The sequence below is a fragment of the Thamnophis sirtalis genome, unplaced genomic scaffold (genome assembly GCF_051295495.1).
Source record: "Thamnophis sirtalis isolate CommonGarterSnake01/CBP01778 unplaced genomic scaffold, rThaSir2_p1.2 scaffold_13, whole genome shotgun sequence".
Taxonomy (NCBI): domain Eukaryota; kingdom Metazoa; phylum Chordata; class Lepidosauria; order Squamata; family Natricidae; genus Thamnophis; species Thamnophis sirtalis.
Window position 1 is genome coordinate 20,599,060 of NW_028261393.1, and position 22,543 is coordinate 20,621,602.

At 45.8% G+C, this 22,543-nt stretch overlaps 1 protein-coding gene across 3 annotated transcripts in view; it reads left to right on the forward strand.

Annotated features, from left to right (window-relative positions):
* STPG1 (sperm tail PG-rich repeat containing 1) overlaps nt 1-22,543 on the forward strand; it is a 45,081-nt gene that overhangs the window by 7,178 nt on the left and 15,360 nt on the right. For 2 of the 3 annotated variants that reach the window (XM_087728351.1, XM_087728352.1), the window contains exons 4-7: nt 7,959-8,060; nt 10,196-10,372; nt 17,820-17,931; nt 20,918-21,089. In XM_087728351.1, coding sequence (XP_087584477.1) covers nt 7,959-8,060; nt 10,196-10,372; nt 17,820-17,931; nt 20,918-21,089 — 563 coding nt within the window. The remainder of the gene's footprint in view (nt 1-7,958; nt 8,061-10,195; nt 10,373-17,819; nt 17,932-20,917; nt 21,090-22,543) is intronic. The other variant, XM_087728353.1, reaches the window with a different exon arrangement.

Genomic DNA, 22,543 nt, shown 5'->3' on the forward strand with positions numbered 1-22,543 from the left:
TTATAATTTTCCCTTTAAACCAGTAGAGGACAGTAGAGCCTCACAAAAGAGGAGACCTAAGAGGCATTGAAAGCTCGGTACATATATTGGGTATGTGTAAGTACGTGTGCTTTAAAGTGCAGTGTTCCACAATGGTGCTCCCACGAGTAAAAAGATTAAAAATCTAATCCTAAATCATTGCCATTATTTCTCATAAGGATGCGAGAGAAGATTCAAGACATTTTTTAAACCTGAATTTTAGTGCAAAACCTCATCACCTTCTGGAGGAACACACTACCAGCATCCCACAGGACAGGGCCACAGGTTGTATTATACCAGTTCGGATCGGTTTGCCCAAATGGTACAGAAATCATGGGTGGCTCCATCCATCCGCCCCGGCTCTACGGCATCCCATTTATGCCCTTTTTAGCCAAAAGCGCATGCACGGAAGACTGAGTGCATGTGTGGATGTGGCGTGCTCACATTTGCGAACCACCCCTGGCCAGAGCTGTCAAACTTGCGGCCTGTGGGGCGGCTGCGTCACATGCTGGCCACGCCCACGCCCGGTTTAGCGAAGGAGAAAAAAAAGTCACGATACGTCACATGACCTGCGGTGATGCTGCAAGTTTGGCACCCCTGCCATAGGCCAAGATCTTTGTTCCCTTTCCAGAAGCAAAGGTGTGAGTCTTTTCCCCTGTTCTTTTTTTAATGTCTATTTTATATTACCTTGCTTTGCACAGAAGGAAATAATCTTACTTGGAGGAAAGTATTTGTTCTTAACACATGGAATGCAAATAAGATCTTTTGTTTTGAAGTTATACACTGCCAGCTACCGAGGTCTCTAGGAGGTTGCCATAAAGGGCTACAAACCAGTTAAAATCAAAGGGGAAAAAAGAAGAAATGAATAAAAAGATTTGCTCAGTAATTTAAGTCTGTTTGATCTAATTGCTAAGTCTCCAAATTAGAAGTCTGAAGACTGTGAGTTCTAGTCCCATTTTAGGCATGAAAGCCAGATGGATGACTTTGGGACAGTCCTCTGCTCTCAACCCAACCCACCTCACAGGATTGTTGTTGTGTTGAAAACAGGTGAAGGGAAAAGTATTAGGTATGTTTGCCACCTTGAGTTATTTATAAAAGTAATGAAGGTAGGATAAAAAAAGTCTAAAAAAGCTCCAAACCTTGAGATTTCATAAGAGAGGGAAAGGCAATGGTATTAGTAGGTATTAGACAACACCTTGTCTAATATAGTGTATTAGACTAACACAGTGGCTCAGCGGCTAAGACGCTGAGTTTGTTGATCAGAAAGGTTGGCAGTTTGGCAGAATATCTAGCGCCACTCAACGGAGTGAACTCCCATTGCTTATCCCAGCTTCTGCCAACCTAGCAGTTCGAAAGCATGTAAAAATGCAAGTAGAAAAATAGGAACCATCTTTGGTGAGAAGGTAACAGCGTTCCGTGTGCCTTTGGCATTTAGTCATGCTAGCCACATGACCCCGGAGGTTCTTCAGACAGCGCTAGCTCTTTGAGTTTGAAACAGAGATGAGCACCGCCCTCTAGAATCGGGAACGACTAGCACATACATGCAAGGGGAACCTTTACCTTTACCTTGATCTGTTGACCACAAGCACGCAAAACAGCAGAAGGAGCAGGAGCAGCTTTTGACTTCCTGAGGCTTCCCCATTGACTTGGCTCTTGGGAAGCTGTCAGGGACTATCAGCTCTCCCAGGGAAACTGGACGACAGGAAACAGTAAAATAGATGAGCTAAATCTACATTATTATAATTAGACTACAGAATCTTGCAAGTTTGAAGTTACAAACTTCCTGCCCGTCATCGTTAACTGGCTGACCCATTAGGGTGGGCCCTTTCTAAGTTTCTTCCTTTGACCTTTAAGCCACTGGGGGCTCCTCCCTCTCTTATCATTGTTTCCTAGGTAGCATCTCTCTCCCCCTGGGCCCTTGAGGTCATTTCTACATACCATTACAGGGAGTATTGGAAATCATCATCACATGCCCACAAGGGATTGCTGCAACAGTCACAACTTTGCACATAAAACTGGTCTGAACATTGTGAAAATTTCAATTCCCCCGGGGAATGGGTTCTTGATGCTTTTTATGTACAGGTAGTCCTCAACCTATGACCATAATGGAACCCAAAATTTCTGTTGTTCAATGAGACATTTGCTAGGTGAGTTTTTTGCCCCATTTTACAGACTTTCATGCCTCAGTTGTTAAGTTGAATCACTGCAGTTGATAAGTTAGTAACCTGGGTTGCTAAGTGAATCTGGCTTCCCCCATTGACTTTGCTCATTAGAAGGTTGCAACAGGAGATCACATGACCCCGGGACACTGCAATTGTCAAAAAGCACGAGTCAGTTGCCGAGCATCTAAATTTTGATTACATGATCATGAGGACGCTGCAAAGATTGGAACTATGTAAAAGAGTCACAAGTCACATTTTTCACTGCCATTGTAACTTTGAACAGTCATTAAATGAACTGTTGTAAGTCAAGGACTGTCTGTATTCTTTTGTTGCTGTTTTTGTTGCAAAGTTGTGTCCGACCCATCGCGACCCCATGGACAACATTCCTCCAGGCCTTCCTGTCCTCTACCATCCTCCAGAGTCCATTTAAGCTCACAGCTGCTGCTTCGGTGACTCCATCCAGCCACCTCATTCTCTGTCATCTCCTTCTTCTTTTGCCCTCAATCTTTCTCAGCATGAGGCTCTTCCCCAGTGAGTCCTTCCTTCTCATTAGGTAGCCAAAGTATTTGAGTTTCCTCTTCAGGATCTGGCCTTCTAAATAGCAGTCAGGGTTGATCTCCTCTAGGACTGACCGGTTTGATCGCCTTGCGGTCCAAGGGACTCACAGGAGTCTTCTCCAGCACCAGAGTTCAAAGGCCTCCATTCTTTGGTGCTCAGCCTTTCTTATGGTTCAACCTTCACAGCCATAGATTGCAACTGGGAAAACCAGAGCCTTGACTATACGCACTTTTGTTGGCAGGGTGTTGTCTCTGCTTTTTTTCCTTTTCAGTTAGTGGATTTGAGATAACATTCTTCAAAATTTGTCGTGTTACAATGTATCATTTGGGCTATCTTGAGGGTACAAAGCGACAAACAGTTAAACAGAATGAGAGTTGTAGTAGTATATATTTAGTAGTAGATAGATGTGAGAATGAGGTGGCTGGATGGAGTCACCAAAGCAGTCGGTGTGAGCTTAAATGGACTCCAGGGGAAGGTAGAGGACAGGAAGGCTTGGAGGAATGTTGTCCATGGGGTTGCGATGGGTCAAACACAACTTCGCAACTAACAACAACAAGATATGCTAAAGGAAGCTGCCATGCTTGTTCATGAATCCATGTTCCCCATTTGTTTATGAGATTCTTTATCTTACCTTCCTGATTTCTCTCAGCCATTTCCATTCATAACCTTTCCTTACCGAGCATCTTTAGCATAATTCAGCCCTTCCTGCATAGAGATTACGTCTTGCTGACAGAATAAATCTGCTGCCTGATTTTGGTTGCTGTCCTTGTGGTTAGTAAAATGTATTGCCCTGATTAGTGATGCCAAGAATATCCCAAATATGCTGGATGACTGATGAATAGGCAAGGATTTCTATTGCTTCCCCCTCCTTTGAAACACCTCCCAGAAAACCTACCAATGATTGAACAAGTCTGGTCAAGTCACGTGACCACGAATGCCCTAAAGCAGTGGTGGTCCATGAGAAAATTTTGGTGGTCCACAGAAAAATTATTTGCATTTTTTATATTGCACTAAATCAGGAGTCCTCAAATTACGGCCCCTGTGCCGGATATGTGCAATGAATATTCGTATTACTGCAGTCTCCCCCTTCGGGGTCTTTATGTGCGGGTCGGAGGGGAGCAGAAATTCCAACTTGGGGTCTGCTTCAGACTCCTGGTACAGGGTTTGGGGTGAAGGCTGGAGGGAAGCGCCGCTGGTGGCAAAGAGCCGGAGAACCTTGTTCCAGTGGGACTGCATCACGGAACTGGCTGACCATCTCAGCCCATTGAGCCTCCAGGTGCCAGTACCTGGCCTTGCACTCCCACAGGTCTTCCCTCTTCTTGAAAAGCCTATTCTCGTAGTCCTCAGTGAGGTGCTTCTGCTGAGACTCCTTCTTGGTCACATCCAATTTGAACTGAGTTGTTTTGCCAACTCTTTCTCATGGTGGCTGCTTAACTCCAACAATTGCTTCCTGTTGGGGCCCTGAGGAGCCTGGACGGGAAGGGTGTGAGTAGAGCCTGGCAAGTCTCCCCTCGACATGAGTGACATCGAGTTGGCCACGCCCACCCAGTCACATGACCACCTAGCCATCCCCACCCAGCCAGTCATTAGGCAGATCATATTAGGGCTCCGTGGAATTTAAAATAAGGAATTTAGTGGTCCCTGAGGTCTGAAAGGTTGGTGACCCCCTGCCCTAAAGTGTTTGTGTATTGTCTGTGTGTATGGGAAGCACCTCAACATTAATTCACCATGGCTCGGATTTAGATTAAGCAGGGAAGACAAATGACTTTCCAGAATGAAAAGATCCAAATTAAAATTGTTCAAAGCAGAGGTTTCCAACTCCGGAAACTTTAAGACTTGTTAATTTCCTTGACTTCCAAGGGTCATACTTTGGCTACTTTGAGACTTGTGGGGAATTCTGGGAGTTGAAGTCTATACGTTTTAGGTTTAAAGTTGCCAAGGTTAAACACACCTGCTTGAAAGCATGAGCTAGGAATAGACAAAGTCAGTATGGCAGAGAGAACATGAAGACTGCTTTGTGTGTCCTGGGGTCAAACTTTTCCAGCTTTCAAACATGCTGGCTGGGAAATTCTGGGCGTTGAAGTCCACCCATCTTCAAGCTGCCAAGCTTGGAAATAAACACCTATTTAAATGATTGGCCGGGAGAAAGGAGCAGATGGGAAGAACGGTTAGCCAGAATGCTTCTCTCACACCTTCAGTTCTTCAGTCACTGCCAGAGGCCCCACCTGCCTTCCCTCCCTCCTTCTCCTCCACCATCAAAAACATGCATCTTTCCAGTCCTTTCCTCCCTCACAATAGCTGGCTGAGAAATACACCACTCGCCAAGCCAACCTGGCAGAGCCAAGAAAAGCATCTCACCTGGATGGACATCTTGGCTGGACAACCAAAGAACCCATGCCTGAGGCTGAGTTCTCAAAGCCCAACAAGCAGGCAGTCTTTGAAAAACTTGAAGTCAGCTCTACAAAGTGCCCCTTTTTCCTCCCAGGAATTTCCTGCTTCATAACACTTGCAGGCAGCCAGCCAAGCCACAAGGAATACAAAGTTTTGGCAGGCTCTTGAGTATCCCTAGAGAACATTCGCTTCTTCCCAGGTTTCACGGAGAGAGCAGGTGGCATTCTAACTTTTCTCTAGGGATATGGATATACATTATATGTGTATATATACACACCCACCCACCCACCCACCCACCCACCAGTGGTGTGTTTCACATTTTATTACCACCAGTTTGCGGGCGCACGGGTTCCTTCCGCACATGAGCCTGGCCTTCCGCACATGTGCTTTTCTCATGTGTGTGCCTTCCACGCATGTGCTGGGCCTCAAAAATGTGCCTAAATAGGATGATATAGAGCTGGGGCGGGTGGGCAATTTCCGCTACTGGTTTGGCTGAACCGGTCCGAACCAGCTGAATATTACCTCTGATACATATACCTAGAGAAAAGTCATATTTTTACACATGGGAGAGAGGGAGAGGGAGGGAGGGAGGGAGGGAGGGAGGGGGAGAAAAAAAAAGAGAGAGAGTCTCAGGCCTGCCAGGGGCATCCATAGGGTGTGGCAAAAAAGCCAGGATGGCAGCCAGGATGGTGAGGCTAAACTCCCCCTGATTTTTAGGATGATGCTTTCCACATTTACCTTTACCTAAAGCTGGCTGGGGAATTCTGGGAGTTGAAGTCTGTTGCCAAGGTTGGAGACCCCTCCTCTAGATGCCACCTTGGCCAGTGTCACTGTTTTGCTTGACTGTGTGACGTTTTTGCAAAACCTTTCAGGCCATTTTTTGGATGAAAGCTCCCTGAGTCATCTGCAGAAGACCGAAAGTGGCATTCAGGACAACCGTCTCGTTTTGCTTTCTTTCTTTCTATAAATAGCAAACCCACCCAGCACTCTTTGAGGAATAAAAGAAATGTCGCTCTGGATGGAAATTGAGTCAGGAGGGGTGTGGCTCCTTAAAATAATACGTTCTGCCCACACGCTTAAACAATTCAGGGCAAATCAGATGTCTAGGTGGGATTAGGCACGCCACGGATTTGCGTTCCTTGAGTCTCTCTAGGAGGTTGCACAGACGCTTGGAGAAACCTAATCTTCGGCTTGAGGCCTGCTTTGCCATGTAACTTGAGATATGCTCCATTAAAACGAGATTATTCTGATTTTGAAACAAGCAAAAGAAGAACCTGCTTAGAGCACAGGGACAATTGACCAGAAATGAAACCACAAGCCAGCAAGATATTGAGTGGCTTATGAAAACGGAAAGGTTGTTCACATCTTCATGCCATTGTGTGTCTCTCCACCCATGAGGTCAAGCTCATGTCAGGTAAATCCTCCATGGGGGAAGCCCATGTCCTTATTTTGGCACCAAGGGCGCAATGCAGCAGTGGCATTCACTTAGGTTTATCACCGGTTTGCAACTGTGAGCGCACACATGTGCATCCTTGCGTCACAGATGCCTTCCGCACATGCACTTTGCTAGTGCACATGGTGTGCATGCAGAGCCGAGGTGGTGCAGTGGTTAGGGTGCAGTACTGAAGGCCACTTCAGCTGACTGCAGTTCTGCAGTTCAGCGGTTCAAATCTCACCGGCTCAAGGTTGACTCAGCCTTCCATCCTTCCAAGGTGGGTGAAATGAGGACCCAGACTGTGGGGGCAATATGCTGACTCTGTAAACCGCTTAGAGAGGGCTGAAAGCCCTATGAAGCGGTATATAAGTCTAACGGCTATTGCTATTGCTATTGCATCAGAAACAAGGCTACATAGGATGTTTTGGAGCTGGGGCAGGTGAGTGGGTCCCCCCGCAGTTTGGCACTACCGGTTCAGGCGAACCTGTCCGAATCGGCTGAATACAACCTCCGGCACAATGGTTCCCAAGTAGAGCAATGGGCTCTTTTCTTGTCAATTGTTTTTGTCACTTTAGCAAACTGCCCTATTTTAGCATAAACACAAAGAATCTTTGCTTACCAGCAATGTGCTTAAGTAGCAAAACCAGCCCTTGGGTGGTTTTTTTTTTTTTTTTACACAGAGAAGAAAAAAAAAAAAAGTCTATGTTGACATAAGGTCATCGATTATACTGTCATTAAAAATAGTCTATTTTTTAATCTGCAGATCAGGTCATTGCTGGCAATATGGCGTCTGAAAGCAGATTGCATAGATGGGATCCCAAAAAGAAATGATTGTAAAAAAGGTTTTGTTTTTTTTAAAGTTATAATAGCCAAAATCTTACAAGATCACCACATCTCAGTAAGTTCAGTTGTGTAGTTCAGATAACCCCCAAATCCCACTCTGGGCCACCCCTGCCCACCCCTCCCTCCCAGGACTCTCCATTTTGGATGCAGGTAAGTTCAAAGTGCGGCCAGAGGCCCGGAGAGGGCAAAAAACGGGCCTACTGGAAGTTCAGGAAGGCCGTTTTCACCCTCCCGGAGGCTCAAAAAAATCTCCAGAGCCCAGGGAGGTCAAAAACACCCCCGCCAATCGGGCACAGAACCCCTTGCTAAAATTTTGGAAGGCCACCCTTGCATATAAGTAACCCTTGCTCTACATCAAGCAAGACAATTTCAAGAAATCTAATTATTAAGGAACAAAATAAATATTACCACATACTGAGAACTCCTCCATGATCCTTCTGTTAATAGCTGTTTGAAGCACACAATGATCAAGCCCATTTCCTGAGTATTGGCAGGCAGATCTTTGTGACATTTTCCAAATGATTCTTCTGGTGTTTTTTTTTCCCCCCCAGAATGAAAATCCAGGGCCCGGACTTTATAATATCATCCATCAATCTATGCTTCTTGACAATGTCTCCCAGTCTCGGAAAGGAACCTGTTTTTTCCCTTCCTTGGTAAGGAAAATAGTTTATGGAAATTGTATTTCTCTGTAGAGAAAGAGACAGAAATGAGGTCACACTATCATACTTTCTAGCTCACTGTTTTGTTTTCCTACCGTTTAGAAGCATTGTATTAACTCCCTGTGAGAGATAAAAAGTGCATTTATCCGCTGGTAGAGATTGCTATATTTCAGGTTGGTTTTGATCCTTAAAAGTAACCTACAAAAGAAATTCCTGTAAAATGTAGTGGAATCAACTTTTTCTAACCCTGATCTTAACCTTAGCCCCAAAAGATGTATACTTGCTTGTCCAAAACTGGATTTGCACATCAACTAAAACTAAAATATGAAGAACTAAATTCTTCAGTTTTGCAAGTATTTATTTCCAATAGTATGTATATATGCCACAGTGGCACAGTGGTTAGAGTGCTGTACTGCAAGCTGTTTCTGCTGACTGCCTGCAATATGGCAGTTCAAATCTCACCAGGCTCAAGGTTGGCTCAGCCCTTCATCCTTCCGAGGTCAGTAAAATGAGGAGCCAGATTGTTGGGGGCACTACGCTTTCTCTGTAAACAATTTAGAGAGCGCTGTAAAAGCACTGTGACCAGTCTTATATGTCTAAGTGCTATTACTATTTATTAACTAAATTTATACAAAACCCACCTTACTGTCTAAGTGATTCAGGGTGGTTTACAAGTTTGGGGAAGTCAGCCACTTATAAACTAGAGATTACATCGTAGTGGATTTGTGAAACCAATTGTGATTTATTCACTAAACCATGGTTGAACAAACTACGGCTTGGTTACTATTCTGAAGATCAAACATATACGACTCTGGAGCACAATTGCTGGTGGCTACCAAACCCTTTTATACGACTAAGTGGGAATATTCAAATGTATCTTTGCAAGACTGCCCTATAAATATACTTTGGAAAAGCAGAATTCTGCTCCATTTTCTTCTGCATCGGACATATTTCCAAATTGTGCTTTTAATATGTCAGAATATGAACTCTGGAAACTTGATATCTTGGAGTGGAAAAGTGCAAGCTGAGAGATTTCTTGGCAGATTGATTTTGTGCCAGCAACTCCATCTCAGTTTCTAGCAACCACGTAGATGGGTCCTTCTGAACTCTGTTTTCATCAGCATAGGATTGCAGGATGCCGTTGCAGGCAAAAATAGAGCTCGGGAGCCCGTTTTCGTGGGTAGAGCGCTTGAGCCACCACAGGTGCCCATGATACAAATGACTTTGAGCTGGCCACACCCACCCTGGCCATGCCCACCCTGGCCCTTCGAGGTCAAACGCAACCCTCATGCAGCCCTCAATGAAACCGAGTTTGACACCCCTGCTGTAAATATATCTGAGCTGACATTTAAGCCAGACTCATCTCTTGGAGTTCACGTTCTTAACCAACTCGGTATACCAGTTTGTTTAATTCTGAGAAGATTTTAATCACATGGTACATTTTAATCCTGACTAATGTGGTGCGAGCTTATATTTGCATCATCGCGGGGACAATATGTCCAAACTCTCACTGCAGTGGCAAATAAATACCAGCTGTCAACACACCAAGCACTGTCCGAGGAAGAGTTGCAATGTGAAAATGATGCCATAAATCAACTTGCAGTGATGTTACCACCCCAGGGAAGAGTTTAAGAGAGTTCTCATTGGGATGAAAATTCTTGTTCAGATGGCAATCTTAGCATAAAAATGTGAGTAGGAAATCAAAAGGAAATATGATACTCCCATAGCCCTCCCATGAAAATGAACACAAAATTTGTCGTTAGGTTTTCTGTAGATAACACCTTTTGGCGCCACATTTCCCGAAATTCTTAGTAAGATAACATAGGACGCAGCACAAAGATTTCCTTTCCCTGTCTTAGATTTAACTGGCAATGTAGAAAAATCAGAGATGCATAGCCTTATAGAAGAAAGTCCATGATGCTCTCTGAATTTGGTTCTTTGATCGCAGACATCCATTACCTGACTAGGTAACATCACCAGATGGGTAAGGAATATTTCCAAGCAAACAGCCAAGCTCAGAGTGCATCGAGGATTCCATAAATGAACTTTTCGGGGTAGGGACGTTGGTAAAGCTGACCCAATGGTATACCTAAAAATTATTCAGCTTCACTTCATTACAACCTTTGCAGGATGTCCGGATTGCTCACCAGAGAATCCCCAACTATCCTGCTTCAAATGCCTATGACATCTCACCTACTTTTCATTCCAAGAAAGACTTCAGCTTGGGGTATTCTAGCATGTTTCATCCACCATTCGCCACCAGGAAGATTGCCAGAAAGACCGGGCCAGCCCCCAACCAATACAATGTAAGAAATGGCATATAGCCCCAAGGGAAGGGTGGTGGAGAGCAGAAGGCCAATCGGAGCTTCAAAAGTGTCAACCACAGGAAATCAGTAGTCCAGGAAGTTCAGGTCTGTCTGTCTGTCTGTCCGTCCGTCCGTCCATCCGTCTATCCATCCATCCATCCATCCATCCATCCATCCATCCGTCCCATCCATCCATCCATCCATCCATCCATCCATCCATCCATCCATCCATCCAGGATTATTGTATGCTAAAGTTCTCTATAAGAATCTGGAGTACTAATGGTCGAAGCGAGTTGGCCATAGATAAGAGTCAACAGAATTCAAGGTGGGCTGGACTTAGATCTCTTGTGAGTGTGAAGGGACGTGGATGATGCATTTGATTCCTCTCTCAGGCTCAGCCTAATCATCTCTTACGTCAAGGTAGGAAAAAGGCAAGTTGGGGAAATGATGGAGGAGGATGAAATTGAATTGAAGCTCACCAAGCGAGCTGCTCACTTCTACCTCATTGAAGGCGTGGTTTCGTTACAGCAGTATTTATCAACCTTCTGTCAGAATTCCCCTACCCATTATATTAAAGTTTCTAAGGTTGATAAACACTGCATTGGCACATTTGCATCAAAACCCATTCATTAATACCAATGAGAGGTCAAGACCAGGGGTGAAATCCAGCAGGTTCTGACAGGTTCTAGAGAACCGGTAATGAAAATTTTGAGTAGTTTGGAGAACTGGAAAATGCCACCTCTGACTGGCCCCAGAGTGGGGAAGGAATGGAGATTTTACAGTATCCTTCACCTGCCATGCCCACCAAGCCACACCACGCCCACCATGCAACGTCCACAGAACTGGTAGTAAAAAAATGCATTTCACCACTGGTCAAGGCACACTTGATTTTTCTCAAGAGAGATGTGTGTGAACCAATGTTAACTCAGTCGAATGTTAAGGTTTCTTGAGGCCAGCCAATATTGATTAAGTGATGCCACCTACTGCAGGAGATAGGAAATTATTCTATTGAATTACATTTAGAAACAAATGAATAATTAGAAACAGCATTCTCCAAAACAAAACAAAAAAACCAAGTAGAGCTGCAGGTCTGAAATTGGAATGGGTGACTCTGTTTTTTTAAAATATCAAATACATCTACAAGGGTAAATAGAGCAACCAAACTATTTTCTAGATTATTACTCCACATTTTATGCACCACGAAACTAATGATTTGGTAATCTGTATTACATCTTCTCTGACCCTGCTTTTTAGTAGCATTTCATCTGGGGAAGAAATTTTGCAGACCTTGAAAGTTTGGCTAATGTTTTTGGTGTGGCTGATCCTAAAAAACATCTTGATCAACAGTGGAACAGAAGTGTGTACAGTACAATATAGTTCAAGAATAGCTTGTGTGAAGTCTTAATGTAGAGCCAAGGTCACCAACTGGTGGTCCACGAGAAAATATTGGTGGTCTGTGACGAGCCCGGGTGGAGGAGTTGCTCCGGGATGACCAATGGGCCAGTCCCGTGACTAGAGCTCTGAAATATGGGACTGGCCAGGTAGCTTGTGGTGGGGCTGAAAATCTCTGCCATAGAGGAAGGTACGTGCAACTTGCAACTTTGCAGGAGGTGCATTGTGAAGGAGTAGTGCAGCCCTCAGCCGGAACAAGGTAATAGTGCTTTTGTGGCAAGGGGTGGGGGGAGTTGTGGCACAGGCAGGCTGAAGCAATGGGTGTCAGCAATCCACAGCTCTTTCTTCTCCCTGCTATGGCTTCCTGTCAGCTGAACTCACCACTGGCTGGCCCAGCCCTCGCACTTCCCTCCCACTCAGTCCTCGCCTGGCCTGAGAAGGGAAGGGCAGGGGATGGAGATTCTGTTAGAATGTGGGCAAGAATGGAGACGAAGCCACATAAAGTGAACAATAACCTTTATTCTGCTCATAGTCTACAATGCAGTGGTGGGTTCCTGATCCCGTTGCAACTGGAACGGTACCCTGTGCTCCGGGTGGGAACCGGTACGCCTGTACTGGGGCATACTGCCTGCAACCCACCACTGCTACAATGTAGCAAAAGCTGCTGGCTGGTGCGCTCCTTTTAAAGGGAGCTGTCAGCTGTTGACCAATCAGTTCAAAGTATTTTCCTGTGTAAATCACCGACCAGAGTGAAGACTCTCAACTTCGTATTTGCATACGTAACACCCCTCCCTATCTAGCTGGAGTCTTCTGTCTCCAGTAATCCTGTAAGTACGCAGGTCGGTGGCGGGTCTGTTCTGACCTGCACGATCCTCCGCTCATTCTCGAAGAGTCAGTGTGTGGAGCAGGCAGCTGAATGGAGTCCTCCACAGGATTTGTTTGCGGCGGCAGTAGAGTCTCGTCATCTGAAGGCCAATTGCGGGTCCGTTCTGACCTGCTTGGTTCTCCCCTTTATTTCCAAAGAACCGGCGTGTGAAACAGATGGCTGGACAGAGTCGTCCTCCTCAGGAATCGGTTGTGGCGATTGTGGAGCCTCAGCGGCAGGTGCTACAAATACAGGGGAAGTCAGCTCCACAGGTATTTGTCCCATCGGTTGTCCGATTCCGTGGGGTGGATGTGCCACCCTGCCTCACCCCGCCCTGCTCCTTTGGGTTCTGTCTATTGTTGTCCCTTCTGGTTGTTGGTGGGCAGAGGCCTTGAGACGACTCCGTAATTGATCAATGTAGCAGTGCCACACCCTGCTGTCTTCTAGCTCCATGTGATAAGAGCGTGGCCTGGTTATTTCTATGACTTGGGCTGGCATCCACATGTGGCAGCCCGGGTAGTTGTGGGCATAGACTCGGTCGCCTCTGGCAAATGTTCGGACTTTACTGGTTGAGTCTGTGGGGACCTCTGCCGAGTAGTCCGGATGCAATCTATCCAGATTAGTTCTTAGTTGGTGGCCCATTAGTAGTTCTCCTGGGCTCCGGTTAGCTGTGGCAGTGGATGTGATGTGATGAACTAGCAGGTATTTTGTTATTCACACCTGCCAGTCCCTTGGTCCCATTTGTGCCAGCACCTCTTTTGTTGTTTGCATCATTCTCTCTGCTTGGCTGTTGCCAGTGGGGTGGAACGGTGCAATTAGTGCATAGTGGATTCCATGGCTTACCAAAAAGAATTTGAACTGAGTTGCCGTGAACTGTGGCCCATTGTCTGACACAAGGATGTCGGGTGGGCCGTGGGTTGTGAACATCTTTTGGAGTGCTCGGATTTCGGCGTCTGAGTTGGTTGACTTCATGAGCACCACCTCGAGTCACTTTGAGTATGCGTCAACCATGGAATGGTCCCGCAAAGTCAACATGCACCCTTGACCACAGTGTCTTGGGTGGCTCCCACTCTCATGCTAGCACTGATGGTAGTGTTGGCCTTGATTCTTGGCAAGGCTGGCAAGATGTGACTCATTCCGTAATGGTACTGTCCAGGTTAGGCTACCATATGTAGCTGTGGTCCAGCACCTTCATCCTTATGATTCCGGAGTGGCCTTAGCTTCTGGGGCACTATGACTCAGTTTCCCCACAATAAGCAACCCCGTTGTGCAAACAGTTCATGATGCTGGGTGTAAAATGGCCTAAATTCCAAGAGGAGGAGGACTTGCTACTAAGGTAATGGTCAGATAAGAGGGGCTTCAGCCCAGGCCAAGAAAAGCACTTGAGAAAAAAGACAAGTCCCTTCTTAGGTCACCTGAGGATAAAGGAAGGTAAAGGGCAAGCATATCCAGACTTGCAAGGTTCTTTTACTACAGCTGGCCTATAGTCTACTGAAGCAAATCTGATCTATATTGGCATGAGTTTCATAGCCTGGTCTACCTTGTGGCTTTCACCCGCTACCTGGTGAGAAGCATGGAAAGATGAATGAATGGTGGAATGATACTGAAGAAAAGGCAACTGATCTCTATGGTGCCTCTCTCAGTTTTGGCCCAAAGCCATTCCCTGCAATTCATCGCTGCCTTATCATCAGTCCTTGGTCCAGCTGGCCCGGCTGGTTGCACCTCGTAAGGGCCCCTTTCTGAGGTTACAGGAGAAGACGGTCAATGGTTTTGAAGGCGGAAGAGGGCTCGACGCCCCAACGGCAGATAAAGCGGCAGAACCATCTTCCAGGAGAAGGGAAACTCTGATTACAAACCTCCACTGTCTTGTGGCTATATCCACTACTGGAAAAGGCTTCAGGAGTCAACCTCGAGGCAAAATCCGGAGCCAGAGTCTCGGAAGCAGTTCGTGACTGTGTACAACCACATTCTGGTAACTCCTGCGATGCAGCTGGAACCAGTCGTATCCGCTCTGCCGTTCCATGGGACTATTTCAGCGACATGGAGAAGAGTGGAGGGGGATCTGCTGCTTGGGTAACAGTCTATCCTCCATATTAATCTACCCAGGCCTTGTGCTTTGGAGAGGACACTCCACTTTGACCTCTTTCCAGAGCACGATACCACAGTCTTTGAGACAGAAGGATGCCAATGGTTATCATCAGCCCACCCTAATAAAAATATTAACTGAAACTGAATATTATAGAGAAGGTTTCTCCTGGGAGGAAGAAATCCTCCTTGAGTTAATCACTAACCCATGATTTACTCTGAGACTTAACTGTAATGCATAACCTTTGGAGAAACCAAACAGGAAATGATCTATTTTAAAAAAAAAATAGGCAAGCACAATAATTTATGGCCGTGGGGGAGGAGACCAAACGGGAAGAAATGAAGGACTCATGTTTGCAGCATGTATTCAAGCAGAGGTTCAGCCCGAGAAGATAAAAGGAGAGAATTAGATTGGAGCTCTGGGTGGGCTGGGAGGTTAAAAAAAAAGTAAGCTTGAACAACAGAAGAAAAACGAATCAAAAGATTTTCTTTGGAGTTTCTCTCTATTGTCCAATTTATTTGTTTGGTTTTGGGCTTACAGAGCCATTTTCCTACAGAAGCTCAAGTCATAATTCTTAGAGTTGGAAGGGACCTTGGAGGTCTTCTAGTCCAGTGTTTCTCAACCTTGGCAACTTGAAGATGTCCGGACTTCAACTCCCAGAATTCCCCAGCCAGCATTCGCTGGCTGGGGAATTCTGGGAGTTGAAGTCCGGACATCTTCAAGTTGCCAAGGTTGAGAAACACTGTTCTAGTCCAACCCCCTGCTCAGGCAGGAAACCCTATATCATTTCATACAAATGGTTGTCCAATCTCTTCTTAAAAACTTCCAGTGTTGGAGAATTCACAACTTCTGAAGGCAAATTCCACTAGTTAATTGTTCTCACCGTTAGCACGTTTCTCCTTATTTCTGAGTTGCTTCTCTCCTTGATTAGTTTCCCCCCATTGCTTTTTGCCTGCCCTCAGGTGCTTTGGAGAATAGCTTGACTCCCTCTTCTTTGTGGCAGCCCCTGAGATATTGGAGCACTGCTATCATGTCTCCCCTAGTCCTTCTTTTCATTAAACTACACATATCCAATTCCAGCAAATGTTCTTTATATGTTTTAGCCTCCAGCCCCCTAATCATTTTTCTTGCTCTTCTCTGCATTCTTTATTCACTCTTTATTCATTAAATAGAACACTTTCATTTTTCCTATCAGAACAATTCTGTAGGGTAGGCTATGGCAGTGGTGGGTTGCCAATTTTTTTTACTACCGGTTCGGGCGCGCTCACATGCGATGCTTCTGCGTGTGAAGCGATGTGCAGAAGTGTCTGAGTGGGTGTGCGGAGCCTCCCGCTGCCGCTACTACCAGTTTGCCCGATCCGGGCTGAACTGGGAGCACCTCTGGGCTATGCTGAGAAAGATGGCTTGACCCAAGATTTTTTACTGAGCATGCACACGTGAAGGTGGGTTTAAATCTGGGTTGTGCTTTGGCTGGGAATCTACACCTTTTGGATCCCCTCAGTAGAGAACAATCAAACAGCATCATCAGGTACTCCAAATGTCTTAACTCCCTCTTCCATTTCCCCAGACCGGCTGCACAGAGAGAAGAGCTGAGGTCCAACCAAGCAGAAGAGCACTGGACTAACAAAAAGCCTGCTTTGGTTGTCTCCAAAGACCCTGGTTGATATGAGAGTTCAATGCTGCTGATTCACTTTGGATCAGATTGGCCTTTGTCATATTTTGTTGGCAATCTGCAATTGGCCCAGATCCAGCTGGGCTTTGTGGGATTGTCTCTTTTTTTGTTGAGTGTAGAAGATGTTACTAGCTTGCACCAAAGCTCTTAGATTATCATAAGAGACCAGGAGGGATGGGAGTTGCAGTCTAGCAGGGATGCTCAGTGCCACATAGAGAAGACTGCTGAGAAGAATCTGCAATCTGATGTTCTCCAGGTGAATTGGATTACCATCCACATCTCTCTAATCTCTGAAGGGCACCAGGTTGGCGGAAACCTCTTGGGGCTCTGAAGTCCCAATTATGTCATCCGTGTCCCAATGCACGATCTTTTATTTGTAGGCTAATTTGTTGCCCAAGTCTGTTATGGATTAGAAAGGGTAATTAGTTTCCAGACAAAGAATTCCTTACAAAGTAGATCCAGCAGTTACACCTTTCCCTCGGGGTTGTGCAAAATTCACCATAGGATAATGAGCCCTTAATTTATCTATTTGCACTGGCTAAAAAAGCAGGTGCATGTGATCTGGGGAAAACCTTATTATAAAAGCTGCAGTTCAGCAGATATTGTTTCTGCCCTTGACATTGATATAGACCATGGAGATCATGTAGACCAGGGGTGTCAAACTCAAGACCTGTGGGCCAAATCTGGCCAACAATGTGGTTGGACCCAGGCCACGGGGCCGTCCTGGCCTACACAGTGTGAAGAGGAAAGATCAGGGCAGCGTGGCTTTGGCCTGGTCTACCAAATGCGAAGAGGAACATGCCAGCAGTTTGGGCAGTGGCGTCAAGCTGGCCATGCCCACCCGGTTGCCACCCACCCACCCAGTCGGACACAGCCCTGATATGGCTCTCAATGAAATTGACACCCCTGATGTAGACCAAAACAAATCCTTTTAAAATAGTGTTTCCCAACCTTGTCAAATTGAAGATGTATGGATTGCAATTCCCACTTGCTAGAGAATTCTGGGAGCTGAAGTCCACACATTGTCAAGCTGCCAAGGTTGAGAAACATGCTTTAAAGAATAAAACACGGATCATCGTACCTGATTCTGCACAACTTCATTCCTCCATACAAAATTTTGTGTTTTAATAAAATTGCGGAGTACACTATTTAAAAAAAAAACAACTGTACAAGAGAGTGTTTTACCCCACAGTGACCAAAGGCCATGCCATAAAGATGGATCTTCTTGCTAGTTATTGAAGTTTACTCTAAAATAATAGCATTCACATATCTTAGCAGGCTATTATTCGGCTGATGCGCTTGCAATACTTCAGGCGGAGAAATTAACGAGCACCACTGTTTTGGAAGTAGGCAGATTTAATGTCCAATTAAAAACCAATCTAATGACACTTGAAAGATCAGCTCCTTATAAAACACAGATTTGCATTTCCAGGTTGCAGTGGATCTTTGCAAACAGAACTATAAACTTGGTGCCAAGTCTGTCTTCTCATCAAAAACAAAACGGACCATGTCATGTAGCAGCAAGGAACCAGTGCCTTCTCCATGTAAGCAAAAATGTGCCTTCTTTGTATAATGTTCAAAAGGACAGAAATAAAATGCATGCTGGAAAGAGGGCAGTGCAACCTTGCCAAGTGCATAAAAATGCTATGCATATGATATGTGTATCAAAATTATTAGTTGGTCACCTACACCACATGATTTACCACTTAGCAATGACCTGGGAAGAAGAGAGGCTGGGGAAAAACAATAAATTTAATAAAGAAATAAATTGCTCTATTTTCCTAACATTTTTTCTACTTGACTGTGTATAATTCTTAGCTTTCTATGGACAGTCTGTTATTTAGAAACTGAAATAATTCTTTGAAAGAATGGCAGCCTTTTTTTCACCCTTGTAATCCAATTGTTTGGCAGATGTAGTCCTAAAAACACATTTTGCCCAAGAAATTGGAAGATTTCACTCTTATTCAGGGGTGAAATTCAGCAGGTTCTCACAGGTTCTGGAGAACAGGTAGTGGAAATTTTGAGTAGTTCGGAGAACCTGCAAATATCACCTCTGGCTGGCCCCAGATGGGAAGGGACTGGAGATTTTGCAATATCCTTCCCCTGCCATGCCCACCAAGTCACGCTCACAGAACTGGCAGTAAAAAAAAAAAAAATGAATTTCACCACTGCTCTTATTCCAAGTAATGGATACTTGTTCAAAGGTACCTTTCACTGGGGGCAAAACATAGCAACTAATGGTTCTTTGATCTATGATAAAAAAAAAATCAGAAGACTTTCCTCAGCAAGAAATGGAAGGAAGGGCAAGAATAGAGGCCAGATGTTTCAAACATGCAACTCACTCTTGAATTCAGTTTCTTCTCCAGCCTCAATTCGATGGTCAGGAAAAGTTCTGAAGAACTCAAAAAGTTGATATGTATCTTTGCATAATTTCTATTGGTCCTAATAAAAAGTATTAGCTAACAGTAAATACAGGTAGTCCTCGACTTATAACAGCTCATTTAGTGACCCATTTGAAGTTACAAGAGTCTTGAAAAACGTGACTGATGACCATTGATTGTTGCAGCATCCCCAGGGTCACTTGATCAAAATTCAGACACTTGGCTACTGGCATGTATTGATGACAGTTGCAGTGTCCCAGGATCATGTGATCACCTTTTGTGATCTTCTAACAAGCAAAGTCAATGGGGAAGGCAGATTAGTGGGTTCCACCACAAAACCGCGATGCCCTTATCCGCGCCGACATAAGTGCGGAGGCAAATCCGCGGCGTCCGAAGCGCTAATAAAAAAACGACCCTACCGCCGCGACAACAGCGCGGTGACAGAAGGGCGTTCTACATGCTTCGTTCTTTGCCTCCAAAGGTAGCCCTCCTCCTCCAGCTGACAGCGGCAGCGGGCACGGGGCAAAGCGGGCTGCCCAGCAGCAGCAGCCCGCGGGAAGGGTCCAGCACAGCCGCGGGGGGCATCAGGAAGCGGAGGAGGACGTGGCAGCGGCGGCGGCTGAGGCTCTCCCGGGCCGGCGAAGCGGGCTTGCCCGGCAGAGGCAGGCTGCCCTCTTCTTCCTCAACAACATCTCCTTGGACGGGCGGCCTGCGCCGCCGGCGCCTCCCCCGGAGGAAGAGGCAGGGCGGGCGGCGGCGGCGGCGGCTGAGGCTCTCCCGGGGCCGGCGAAGCGGGCTTGCCCGGTGGCGGCGGCCGCCCATCCAAGGAGATGTTGTTGAGGAAGAAGAGGGCAGCCTGCCTCTGCCGGGCAAGGCCGCTTCGCCGGCCCCGGGAGAGCCTCAGCCGCCGCCGCTGCCACGTCCTCCTCCGCTTCCTGATGCCCCCCGCGGCTGTGCTGGACCCTTCCCGCGGGCTGCTGCTGCTGGGCAGCCCGCTTTGCCCCGTGCCCGCTGCCGCTGTCAGCTGGAGGAGGAGGGCTACCTTTGGAGGCAAAGAACGAAGCATGTAGAACGCCCTTCTGTCACCGCGCTGTTGTCCCCGCGGTGATGACGCGCGATGATGACGTCGCGACTTTAGTGACGCGATTTAATCTCCGCTATTTTGCGTAGCGCGGTTTTGTCGTGCCACGGATTAGTGTAAGAACCTTGTTACTAACTACCGTATTTTTCAGAGTATAAGATGCATCGGAGTATAAGACGCACCAAGGTTTGAAGAAGCAAATAAAAAAAAAAGGATTTTGCACTTTGCAAACCTTCCAAAAACGGCGTGTTTTTTGCCAAAACGGTCCCATTTCTCCCCCCCCCAAGGCATGAATCGCCTTTAGGGGCTTGCAGAATGCTCCTGGGGGGGGGTGTGCCCCCCAAAATGAGCAAAAATGGCCAGGGGTTAAATCCAGCAGTTTCTGACAGGTTCTGGAGAGCCGGTAGTGGAACTTTTGAGTAGTTTGGAGAACCGGCAAATACCATCTCTGGTGGCCCTAGAGTAGGTGGGAATGCAGATTTTGCAGTATCCTTCCCCTGCCATGCCCACCAAACCATACCCACTAAACCACACCACGCCCACCAAGCCACAGAACCGGTAGTAAAAAAAAATTGACTTTCACCACTGGGCAAAACTCACTTAACAGACATCTCACTTAACAAAAGAAATGTTGGGCTCAATTGTGGTGATAAGTCAAGGACTACTTGTATATTTATTATTATGTGCATCACACAATCAGCCAGATGTTTAGACTGGATTTGGCATTTTTATCCATCTATCCGTCCTTCCCAAGGGCCTGGCATAAACAGATGTTATTTGATGGTGTTAAAGGCATTGCTGCAGGATGTAAGCACCTTTTTCTTTTGCAATTGACTGATGGTAATTTTGCCAATGCCAGTGGTGAGCAAGAGGTATCCAGATATTATGGGATTGCAACCAAGGCGCCTATTATCCTTGGTACTATCTTTGCTTCCTTTCCCATCATCATTATTTGATTTGTATGGCTGCCTATCTCAACTAAACAATTACGGGCATCTCTCAAAAGGGAATAAAACTTGGCTGTATCATTTGGAAAGTTGGTTTTTGATACTTTTTTTTTAAATTTAGGTCACTACCGAATTAAAGACTCCCTGATCAGGGTGTCTCCTCCAGTGCTGGTATCCTGCTTTAGATCCAAAACAGGTCGTACAATCGATCCAGAAACTCTGAGCCCAGGACCAGCAGCCTATCAGCAGGCGGTGGAAACTCCAATTGGACCATCAAAGAGGTTCTCTGGACTGTGAGTCCTGAAAAGACGTTTGCCAATCAATCCATTCCTTTTCTTAAATAACAAGTCAATTGGCATCTCTCTAAACCAGTGCTTCTCAACCTTGGTCCACTTTAAGAACTGTGGACTTCAGCTCCCAGAATTCCCCAGCCAATATTGCTCAGGGTGCATAGAGCAGTAAATATATTATGGTATGTATAACTGAGTAAAAGGGACACGGTGGTTGAGTGGCTAAGACACTGAGCTTGTCAATCAGAAAGGTCGGCAGTACGGCGGTTCAAATCTCTAGTGCCGCGTAATGGAGTGAGTTCCTGTTACTTGTCCCAGCCCTCTGCCAATGTAGCAGTTCAAAAGCATGTAAAAATGCAAGTAGAAAAATAGGGACCACCTTTGGTGGAAAGGTAACAGCGTTCCATGAACCTTTGGCATTTAGTCATGCCAGCCACATGACCATGGAGATGTCTTCAGACAGTGCTGATGCTTTGGCTTTGAAACGGAGATGAGCACTGCCCCCTAGAGTCAGGAACAACTAGCACATATGTGCGAGGGGAACCTTTACCTTTTCACTGAATACATTTCTGGATTGGAAGAGACTTGACTACAGAACTCCTTTTTCAATCTCTAATCCAAACTCAGTTTTGCATCGATGGATTTTTGACCTTCTCTTTAACAATCTCTAGGGAACCAAAGGTGCTTTCATACCTCCCGCTCGTTTGTGACCCAAGACCTAATAAAACTATGAGCCAGTTGCTCAACCAAGACAATTTTATAGTGACTGTCCTGCAAACAGTGGAGACATTTTGCTGGAGATAAGATTAAGATCTACCCCCTACATTCTTGCCCAAATACTTCCCGGAGCTCACCCTTCCTCCTATCCTTACAAATTGGCTACTCTCTGCGCACGGTTAGAGGTATCTTTACTACATCTCGTGCCTTTTTAATGCAGGGGGAACAGGCAGTGGGTAATAGACCCATAAACCAACCAAACAGGGAAGAGGTAGAACAAACCTGGTGAGTAAAGGACATCTCTGCTGGCAGAAAACACTAGAACATTCCAGAGGCCATTTCAATTCCCATTGATGTCTACTGCTATTGCTATTGATGTCAAGGTGACGTTAGAGTAACGGCTGATACATGCCTCTACTTTTTCTAATGAGAAGAGCAACTTTTCACTGTTATTTTCAAGAAGTCCCTAAAAAGTGCTCTAGAATTATCATGCAGAATTTCTATGGAAGGTATTCTAGAGCAGGGGTCTCCAACTTTGGCAACTTTAAGCCTGGCAGACTTCAACTCCCAGAGGTCTGCTAGGCTTAAAGTTGCCAAGGTTGGAGACCCCTGCTCTAGAGTAAGAATGTAGGTGGAATTCAGCTGCCAGAATACTCCGAGCCAGAAGGTTTAGAATGCATCTTAAAGTTGTCCCAGACTGAGAAACACTGTTGGAAGGGGTGGCAGCCAGGTCTTACGGT